General features: G+C 47.7%; 1 protein-coding gene across 1 annotated transcript; it reads right to left on the bottom strand.

Annotated features, from left to right (window-relative positions):
• Nucleotides 1–6754: 6754 nt before the first annotated feature.
• On the bottom strand, nt 6755–10673 carry p2ry10 (P2Y receptor family member 10). Its single transcript, XM_038986452.1, has 3 exons — nt 10197–10673; nt 9895–10075; nt 6755–7812 (listed from the first exon to the last, which is right to left on the bottom strand). The coding sequence occupies exons 1-3, from the start codon at nt 10382–10384 to the stop codon at nt 6862–6864; spliced, it is 1320 nt and encodes a 439-aa protein (XP_038842380.1). The 5' UTR covers nt 10385–10673; the 3' UTR covers nt 6755–6861.
• Between the last annotated feature and the right edge of the window lie 329 nt (nt 10674–11002).

Below are 11002 nucleotides of genomic sequence, written 5' to 3' on the forward strand. Positions count from 1 at the left end.
TGTTCTGGTCCTCTCTTCTAAAACATTAGACTACTGTTCTGGTCCTCTCTTCTATAACATTCAACTACTGTTCTGGTCCTCTCTTCTATAACATTAGACTACTGTTCTGGTCCTCTCTTCTATAACATTAGACTACTGTTCTGGTCCTCTCTTCTATAACATTAGACTACTGTTCTGGTCCTCTCTTCTAAAACATTAGACTACTGTTCTGGTCCTCTCTTCTATAACATCAGACTACTGTTCTGGTCCTCTCTTCTATAACAGACTACTGTTCTGGTCCTCTCTTCTATAACATTAGACTACTGTTCTGGTCCTCTCTTCTATAACAGACTACTGTTCTGGGCCTCTCTTCTATAACATTAGACTACTGTTCTGGTCCTTTCTTCTATAACATCAGACTACTGTTCTGGTCCTCTCTTCTATAACATTAGACTACTGTTCTGGTCCTCTCTTCTATAACATTAGACTACTGTTCTGGTCCTCTCTTCTATAACATTAGACTACTGTTCTGGTCCTCTCTTCTATAACAGACTACTGTTCTGGTCCTCTCTTCTATAACATCAGACTACTGTTCTGGTCCTCTCTTCTATAACAGACTACTGTTCTGGTCCTCTCTTCTATACCATTAGACTACTGTACTGGTCCTCTCTTCTATAACAGACTACTGTTCTGGTCCTCTCTTCTATAACATTAGACTACTGTTCTGGTCCTCTCTTCTATAACAGACTACTGTTCTGGTCCTCTCTTCTATAACATTAGACTACTGTTCTGGTCCTCTCTTCTAAAACATTAGACTACTGTTCTGGTCCTCTCTTCTAAAACATTAGACTACTGTTCTGGTCCTCTCTTCTAAAACATTAGACTACTGTTCTGGTCCTCTCTTCTATAACATCAGACTACTGTTCTGGTCCTCTCTTCTAGAACAGACTACTGTTCTGGTCCTCTCTTCTATAACATTAGACTACTGTTCTGGTCCTCTCTTCTATAACATTAGACTACTGTTCTGGTCCTCTCTTCTATAACATTAGACTACTGTTCTGGTCCTCTCTTCTATAACATTAGACTACTGTTCTGGTCCTCTCTTCTATAACATTAGACTACTGTTCTGGTCCTCTCTTCTATAACATTAGACTACTGTTCTGGTCCTCTCTTCTAGAACATTAGACTACTGTTCTGGTCCTCTCTTCTAGAACATTAGACTACTGTTCTGGTCCTCTCTTCTAGAACATTAGACTACTGTTCTGGTCCTCTCTTCTAGAACATTAGACTACTGTTCTGGTCCTCTCTTCTATAACAGACTACTGTTCTGGTCCTCTCTTCTAGAACATTAGACTACTGTTCTGGTCCTCTCTTCTAGAACATTAGACTACTGTTCTGGTCCTCTCTTCTAGAACATTAGACTACTGTTCTGGTCCTCTCTTCTAGAACATTAGACTACTGTTCTGGTCCTCTCTTCTATAACAGACTACTGTTCTGGTCCTCTCTTCTAGAACAGACTACTGTTCTGGTCTTCTCTTCTATAACATTAGACTACTGTTCTGGTCCTCTCTTCTATAACATTAGACTACTGTTCTGGTCCTCTCTTCTATAACAGACTACTGTTCTGGTCCTCTCTTCTAGAACAGACTACTGTTCTGGTCCTCTCTTCTAGAACAGACTACTGTTCTGGTCCTCTCTTCTAGAACAGACTACTGTTCTGGTCCTCTCTTCTAGAACAGACTACTGTTCTGGTCCTCTCTTCTATTTATTTTCAACTCTTCATTTCGCAGCTTTTCTCTTATAGAATAATATTCCGATGTTGTCCTGTTTACCTCAGTAGATCTAAATTTACTTTTTATGGCCAAATTCCCAAAAGCATTTGGCAATTGCCGAGTATTTGGTGCATATAGACCTACCGTTAGGCCCTACCGTTAGGCTTAGGCTTACGCACTACTGCCAGATAAAAATAATGAAAGGAGTGTGATGTGTAGGTGTCTGCTGTACAGTATGTACCAGGAGTCCCTGTGGTGTCTGTCTCAGTGTGGAGGACTCTGCTAGTTCCTGATGTGTGGGTGTCTGCTGTACAGTATGTACCAGGAGTCCCTGTGGTGTCTGTCTCAGTGTGGAGGACTCTGCTAGTTCCTGATGTGTGGGTGTCTGCTGTACAGTATGTACCAGGAGTCCCTGTGGTGTCTGTCTCAGTGTGGAGGACTCTGCTAGTTCCTGATGTGTGGGTGTTGGCTGTACAGTATGTACCAGGAGTCCCTGTGATGTCTGTCTCAGTGTGGAGGACTCTGCTAGTTCCTGATGTGTGGGTGTCTGCTGTACAGTATGTACCAGGAGTCCCTGTGATGTCTGTCTCTGTGTGGAGGACTCTGCTAGTTCCTGATGTGTGGGTGTTGGCTGTACAGTATGTACCAGGAGTCCCTGTGGTGTCTGTCTCTGTGTGGAGGACTCTGCTAGTTCCTGATGTGTGGGTGTCTGCTGTACAGTATGTACCAGGAGTCCCTGTGGTGTCTGTCTCAGTGTGGAGGACTCTCCTAGTTCCTGATGTGTGGGTGTTGGCTGTACAGTATGTACCAGGAGTCCCTGTGATTTCTGTCTCAGTGTGGAGGACTCTGCTAGTTCCTGATGTGTGGGTGTTGGCTGTACAGTATGTACCAGGAGTCCCTGTGGTGTCTGTCTCAGTGTGGAGGACTCTGCTAGTTCCTGATGTGTGGGTGTCTGCTGTACAGTATGTACACTGTGCTGCTGTTACTTCCTCTGTCACATTTCCTCTGGGGTGCTTCCATGCACCTGCTGTTTGAAGGCCTGAAATGTCCTGACATGGTTGAGCGCACTACTTTTAGCCAGAGCCCTATTCCCTATATAGTGCACTACTGTTGACCAGGGCCCTATTCCCTATATAGTGCACTACTGTTAGCCAGAGCCCTATTCCCTTTATCGTGTACTACTGTTGACCAGGGCTCTATTCCCTATATAGTGCACTACTGTTAGTCAGCGCCCTATTCCCTATATAGTGCACTACTGTTAGTCAGCGCCCTATTCCCTATATAGTGCACTACTGTTAGTCAGCGCCCTATTCCCTATATATACAAAGAAAACTTGCTCTTTCCATGATAGACTGACCAGGTGATTCCAGGTGACAGCTATGATCCCTTATTGATGTCACGTGTTAAATCCACTTACATCAGTGTAGATGAAGGGGAGGAGACCGGTTAAAGAAGGATTTTTAAGTCTTGAGACAATTGAGACATGGATTGTGTCTGTGTCCTATTCCGAGGGTGAATGGGCAAGACAAACGAGTCATGTAGAGCCCTATGTGGAGCCCAATGTGGAGCCCAATGTAGAGCCCAATGTAGAGCCCAGTGTAGAGCCCGGTGTAGAGCCCGGTGTAGAGCCCGGTGTAGAGCCCGGTGTAGAGCCCGGTGTAGAGCCCAGTGTAGAGCCCAGTGTAGAGCCCAGTGTAGAGCCCAGTGTAGAGCCCAGTGTAGAGCCCAGTGTAGAGCCCAGTGTAGAGCCCAGTGTAGAGCCCAGTGTAGAGCCAGTGTAGAGCCCAGTGTAGAGCCCAGTGTAGAGCCCAGTGTAGAGCCCAGTGTAGAGCCCAGTGTAGAGCCCAGTGTAGAGCCCAGTGTAGAGCCCAGTGTAGAGCCCAGTGTAGAGCCCAGTGTAGAGCCCAGTGTAGAGCCCAGTGTAGAGCCCAGTGTAGAGCCCAGTGTAGAGCCCAGTGTAGAGCCCAGTGTAGAGCCCAGTGTAGAGCCCAGTGTAGAGCCCAGTGTAGAGCCCAATGTGTAGAGCCCTGGGTAGCCCTAGGTAGCCCTAGGTAGAGCCCTGTGTGGAGCCATGTGTAGAGCCATGTGTAGAGCCATGTGTAGCCCTAGGTAGAGCCCTATGTAGAGCCCTATGTTGAGCCCTATGGTCAAAGTAGTGCCCTTTAAAGGAAATAAGGACCATGAGATTGGAGTGCAGCTGCAGGAGCCACAGGAGAATCACCATGTGGTAACAGTTCAACTGTTAAACTGCCAACCTACCCCAGCATCTGGCAACCAGATTCACACAGTCAAAGACTGCAGCTGCACTGTGTGTGTGTGTGTGTGTGTGTGTGTGTGTGTGTGTGTGTGTGTGTGTGTGTGTGTGTGTGTGTGTGTGTGTGTGTGTGTGTGTGTGTGTGTGTGTGTGTGTGTGTGTGTGTGTGTGTGTGTGTGTGTGTGTGTGTGTGCGTGTTTCATATCTTTGCTTCAGCTCCTGTGTGGTTTAGCATCACACTCCAACACTTACCCCTTCAGCGCCCCACTTCCTCAGCAGCTCAGACTCTACAGTAGCCTCTCTCTCTGAATATCTTTGAGAAGCACAGACATCCTTTACTTCATGTGAACAAGCAGTATTAATTAAACCCAGTGGTCAGTCTGATATAGCAACAAGCTGCTTTTTATTTACATAAATTACAACATAGTTAAACAGCAGCTGATGCATACAATGGCCCAGGCTTTCTCGGCTTCTTACTGTTTTAGCACATTTAGCTTATAAGAGTCCCCTTCAAACAACAGCAGTTTATCTTACATTAACATAGCTGGTTACATATCACTTTTTCAAGGTCAGAGTTCAGTGTCTCTCTGTCCCTCCAGAGTGGGGGGGTGTTCTGTTGTGTAACAGTCTTTATCTGTCTACGGAGGAGATGAGGAGGAAATGGAAGAGGAAGAGGAAAGGAGGAGGAAGAGGAGAGGACGAGACAGGAAAAGAGGAGATGAGTAAAAGGAGGAGAGGGGAGAGATGAGAGGGGAGAGGAGAGGAGAGGGGAGAGGGGGAGAGAGGAGGAAAGGAGAGGACAGAGGAGGAAAGGATGATGAGTGGAGAGGAGAGAGATGGAGAGGAGGAGGAGGAGGAGGAGGTGAGAGGAGGAGAAAGGATGAGAGGAGAGGCGAGAAAGGAGAGGAGGAGAGAGCAGAAGAGAGGAAAGGAGTAGAATGATGAGGAGGAGGAGAGGAGGGGAGGAGATAATAGAGGAGAGGAAGAGAGGAAAGGAGTAGAAGGATGAGGAGGAGAGGAAAGGAGAGGAGGAGGAGAGAGGATAGGAGGAGGAAGGGGAGAGGAGGAGAGGAGGAGACAGGAGGAGAAGAGGAGTAAAAGGAGGAGGAGAGAGAGAGAGAGAGGACGAGAGAGGGGAGGAGGAGGAGTGAGAGAGGAGGAGAGAGGGGGGGAGGAGAAGAAAGAGGAGGAGAGAGAGAGAGAGAGAGGAGATGAGGAGAGAGGACAGGAGGAGGAGGAGAGAGAGACGAGAGGAGGAGGAAAGAGAAAGGAGAGAGGCTTCCTGGATAAAGCACTAAATAAACCTCAGTGCTAAATACGGCTGCTAGAATATTGACTAGAACCAAAAAATAGGATCATATTACTCCACTGCTAGCCTCTCTACACTGGCTTCCTGTTAAGGCAAGGGCTGATTTCAAGGTTTTACTGCTAACCTACAAAGCATTACATGGACTTGCTCCTACTTATCTGTCTGATTTGGTCGTGCCGTACATACCTACACGTACGCTACGGTCACAAGACGCAGGCCTCCTAATTGTCCCTAGAATTTCTAAGCAAACAGCTGGAGGCAGGGCTTTCTCCTATAGAGCTCAATTTTTATGGAATGGTCTGCCTGTCCATGTGAGAGACGCAGACTTGGTCTCGACCTTTAAGTCTTTATTGAAGACTCATCTCTTCAGTAGGTCCTATGATTGAGTGTAGTCTGGCCCAGGAGTGTGAAGGTGAACGGAAAGGCTCTGGAGCAACGAACCGCCCTTGCTGTCTCTGCCTGGCTGGTTCCCCTCTCTCCACTGGGATTCTCTGCCTCTATTACAGGGGCTGTCACTGGCTTACTGGTGCTCTTTCATGCCATCCGTAGAAGGGGTGCGTCACTTGAGTGGGTTGAGTCACAGATGTGATCTTCCTGTCCAGGTTGGCGCCCCCCTCGGGCTCGTGCTATGGGGGAGATCTTCATGGGCTATACTCAGCCTTGTCTCAGGGTAATAAGTTAGTGGTCTGTTGATATCCCTCTAGTGGTGTGGGGGCTGTGCTTTGTCAAAGTGGGTGGAGTTATATCATGCCTGTTTGGCCCTGTCCGGAGGTATCAGTGTCTCCCGACCCCTCCTGTCTCAGCCTCCAGTATTTATGCTGCAATAGTTTATGTGTCGGGGGGCTAGGGTCAGTCTGTTATATCTGGATTATTTCTCCTGTCTTATCCGGTGTCCTGTGTGAATTTAAGAATGCTCCCTCTAATTCTCTCTCCCTCCCCTCCCAAAGGAGCTGAGCCCTGGGACCATGCCTCAGGACGACCTGGCCTGATGACTCCTTGCTGTCCCCAGTCCACCTGGTTGTGCTGCTGCTCCAGTTTCAACTGTTCTGCCTGCGGCTATGGAACCCTGACCTGTTCACCGGACGTGCTACCTGTCCCAGACCTGCTGTTTTCAACTCTCTAGAGACCGCAGGAGCGGTAGAGATACTCTGAATGATCTGCTATGAAAAGCCAACTGACATTTACTCCTGAGGTGCTGACCTGTTGCACCCTCGACAACTACTGTGATTATTATTATTTGACCCTGCTGGTCATTTGTGAACATCTTGGCCATGTTCTGTTATAATCTCCACCCGGCACAGCCAGAAGAGGACTGGCCACCCCTCAGAGCCTGGTTCCTCTCTAGGTTTCTTCCTAGGTTCCTGCCTTTCTAGGGAGTTTTTCCAAGCCACCGTGCTTCTACACCTGCATTGCTTGCTGTTTGGGGTTTTAGGCTGGGGGTTTCTGTACAGCACTTAGAGATATCAGCTGATGTAAGAAGGGATATATAAATACATTTGATTGATTGAGGAGAGGAGGAGGAGACAAAGTGCTCCCTACAGGAGGTGTTACTCCCTAAAAGAGGAGGTGCTTTCCAGGCTCATGAGCCGGCCTCTAATGGAGGAGGAGAGGGAGGAGGTGCGTTGGGAGAGGTGCTGTCTGAACTCTGCAGTGAGGAAGTAATATAACAAAGGGTTCAGACAGCAGGAAAGACTGGCTACACACAGAGAAACAGGGTGGAAATGACGCACCACCAGCATCGTGGGGCAGTGGGACACTATATCCTGAGACACCATCACGTACAACAGGAAATTGACGTGGTACGGAGCGAAACAGAACAGGAATAGACCCGAGCAGCTCATAACCATCCTCAGGGCACGACGCTTTTCTTTGTCGATCTGCCTGTTCATCTGGGCTGAGGGTTGGGCCTGGCTGGTCGAGGGGCAGCGGTGGTTGTGGTGGTGCTCTCTGTCTGTCTGGGCTGAGGGTTGGGCCTGGCTGGTCGAGGGGCAGGGGTGGTTGTGGTGGTGCTCTCTGTCTGTCTGGGCTGAGGGTTGGGCCTGGCTGGTCGAGGGGCAGCGGCTGTCCTGTCTCTGTCTCAGTGAGTGAGCGATCCGGAGAGAGCAGTAACTGATGGCACTGAGCGGTAACACAAACCCAAACAGCTCCGCAAGCACCATCATGGCTGCCACCAGGGGAAGGGGCAGTTTCCTGGTGGGCAGGTCCTTAAAACAGCCGTCGATGGGTCTTGTGTAAGGTAAGGTGGAGGGTGTGGAGTATGGAATAGGACTACCAGTGTATTGGCTGGGGTTAGAGCTGGGTATAAGACTGGTACTGGGGCTAGGGGTGTATTGGCTGGGTACAGTGCTGTTGCTGATCCTCATGATAATAAAAGGAGAACAACCTATTCCCACCACCAGCCACACGGTGGCGCTGATCAACAGGTCATAACGTCGTCTCCACCGCCGGGCATAGAAGGGCTGTAGCAAAAACACACACCTCTGGACACTGATACACACCTGGAGGAGGAGGTGGAGAGACAGAGAGAGATTAGAGGTGTGTGTGTGTTCTCACCAGGAAGGTGATGGAAGCGTACATGTTGAGGTATTTGAGGTAGAAACAGAACAGACAGTGTGTTCTCACCAGGAAGGTGATGGAAGCGTACATGTTGAGGTATTTGAGGTAGAAACAGACAGTGTGTTCTCACCAGGAAGGTGATGGAAGCGTACATGTTGAGGTATTTGAGGTAGAAACAGACAGTGTGTTCTCACCAGGAAGCTGATGGAAGCGTACATGTTGAGGTATTTGAGGTAGAACAGAACAGACAGTGTGTTCTCACCAGGAAGCTAATGGAAGCGTACATGTTGAGGTATTTGAGGTAGAAACAGACAGTGTGTTCTCACCAGGAAGCTGATGGAAGCGTACATGTTGAGGTATTTGAGGTAGAACAGAACAGACAGTGTGTTCTCACCAGGAAGCTGATGGAAGCGTACATGTTGAGGTATTTGAGGTAGAACAGAACAGACACAGTGTGTTCTCACCAGGAAGGTGATGGAAGCGTACATGTTGAGGTATTTGAGGTAGAACAGAACAGACACAGTGTGTTCTCACCAGGAAGGTGATGGAAGTGAACATGTTGAGGTATTTGAGGTAGAAACAGACAGTGTGTTCTCACCAGGAAGGTGATGGAAGTGAACATGTTGAGGTATTTGAGGTAGAAACAGACAGTGTGTTCTCACCAGGAAGGTGATGGAAGCGTACATGTTGAGGTATTTGAGGTAGAAACAGAACAGACAGTGTGTTCTCACCAGGAAGGTGATGGAAGCGTACATGTTGAGGTATTTGAGGTAGAACAGAACAGACAGTGTGTTCTCACCAGGAAGGTGATGGAAGCGTACATGTTGAGGTATTTGAGGTAGAAACAGACAGTGTGTTCTCACCAGGAAGGTGATGGAAGCGTACATGTTGAGGTATTTGAGGTAGAAACAGAACAGACAGTGTGTTCTCACCAGGAAGCTGATGGAAGCGTACATGTTGAGGTATTTGAGGTAGAAACAGAACAGACAGTGTGTTCTCACCAGGAAGGTGATGGAAGCGTACATGTTGAGGTATTTGAGGTAGAAACAGAACAGACAGTGTGTTCTCACCAGGAAGCTGATGGAAGCGTACATGTTGAGGTATTTGAGGTAGAAACAGAACAGACACAGTGTGTTCTCACCAGGAAGCTGATGGAAGCGTACATGTTGAGGTATTTGAGGTAGAAACAGAACAGACACAGTGTGTTCTCACCAGGAAGGTGATGGAAGCGTACATGTTGAGGTATTTGAGGTAGAACAGAACAGACACAGTGTGTTCTCACCAGGAAGGTGATGGAAGTGAACATGTTGAGGTATTTGAGGTAGAAACAGACAGTGTGTTCTCACCAGGAAGGTGATGGAAGTGAACATGTTGAGGTATTTGAGGTAGAAACAGACAGTGTGTTCTCACCAGGAAGGTGATGGAAGCGTACATGTTGAGGTATTTGAGGTAGAAACAGAACAGACAGTGTGTTCTCACCAGGAAGGTGATGGAAGCGTACATGTTGAGGTATTTGAGGTAGAACAGAACAGACAGTGTGTTCTCACCAGGAAGGTGATGGAAGCGTACATGTTGAGGTATTTGAGGTAGAAACAGACAGTGTGTTCTCACCAGGAAGGTGATGGAAGCGTACATGTTGAGGTATTTGAGGTAGAAACAGAACAGACAGTGTGTTCTCACCAGGAAGCTGATGGAAGCGTACATGTTGAGGTATTTGAGGTAGAAACAGAACAGACAGTGTGTTCTCACCAGGAAGGTGATGGAAGCGTACATGTTGAGGTATTTGAGGTAGAAACAGAACAGACAGTGTGTTCTCACCAGGAAGCTGATGGAAGCGTACATGTTGAGGTATTTGAGGTAGAAACAGAACAGACACAGTGTGTTCTCACCAGGAAGCTGATGGAAGCGTACATGTTGAGGTATTTGAGGTAGAAACAGAACAGACACAGTGTGTTCTCACCAGGAAGGTGATGGAAGCGTACATGTTGAGGTATTTGAGGTAGAAACAGACAGTGTGTTCTCACCAGGAAGGTGATGGAAGCGTACATGTTGAGGTATTTGAGGTAGAAACAGAACAGACACAGTGTGTGTCCAAAGGGCCAGGTGTGTGTCAGGTAGTAGTGGATCCTCAGAGGCAAAGACATGACATGGAGCAGGTCAGCTAGAGCCAGGTTCACCATGAAGATCACTGCCTTGGTCTTCTTACTGAGGAGAGAGGAGAGGGGGTCAACATACACTAGCGAGGGGAAAGGGCGTGTGTGTGTGTGTGTGTGTGTGTGTGTGTGTGTGTGTGTGTGTGTGTGTGTGTGTGTGTGTGTGTGTGTACCTGATGTGTGTACATAGCACCCAGAGAGCCGTGGTGTTGAGGCAGAGACCAGGGATGAAGAGCAGCAGGTAGAACCAAAAGTACAGCTGCTGTACTTTTTGTGGCTCCCAACCAATCACATCATAGGGACACCGCATGGAGGAGTTAACAGGAAGCTCCTCCCCCAGATCAGAGACGTTCAGATTCATACTCTTATACACTCAATCAAACCCACAACTCACAAACAAACACACACACACTCATAAACTGTCACGCACATTAATTCTGTACCCAAAGCTGCATCTCCCACATCAGGACAGGAGAGGAACTGACAGAGAAACAGACAGACAGACAGACAGAAAGATGATTACACAGATTAAAACACTATAGGACATTTTTCTGAGGACAGCAGCAGAGACGGGAAATGTTGTAGCAAGGTAAATCTAACAGCAGCAACTGTTTAAACAGTTCCTCTGTTATCTACAGAACCATTCTATACTCCCCCCTCTTCCCCAGCCTAACCGCCAAGACTGGCCAACTCCCTTCCTGTATTTATAAACTCAGCATAAAAAGAAACGTCCTCTCACTGTCAACTGCGTTTATTTTTCAGCGAACTTAACATGTGTAAATATTTGTATGAACATAATAAGATTCAACAACTGAGACATAAACTGAATACGTTCCACAGACATGTGACTAACAGAAAGGGAATAATGTGTCCCTGAACAAAGGGGGGGTCAAAATCAAAAGTAACAGCCAGTATCTGGTGTGGCCACCAGCTGCATTACGTACTGCAGTGCATCTCCTCCTCATGGACTGGACCACAT

The sequence above is a fragment of the Salvelinus namaycush genome, unplaced genomic scaffold (genome assembly GCF_016432855.1).
Source record: "Salvelinus namaycush isolate Seneca unplaced genomic scaffold, SaNama_1.0 Scaffold481, whole genome shotgun sequence".
Taxonomy (NCBI): domain Eukaryota; kingdom Metazoa; phylum Chordata; class Actinopteri; order Salmoniformes; family Salmonidae; genus Salvelinus; species Salvelinus namaycush.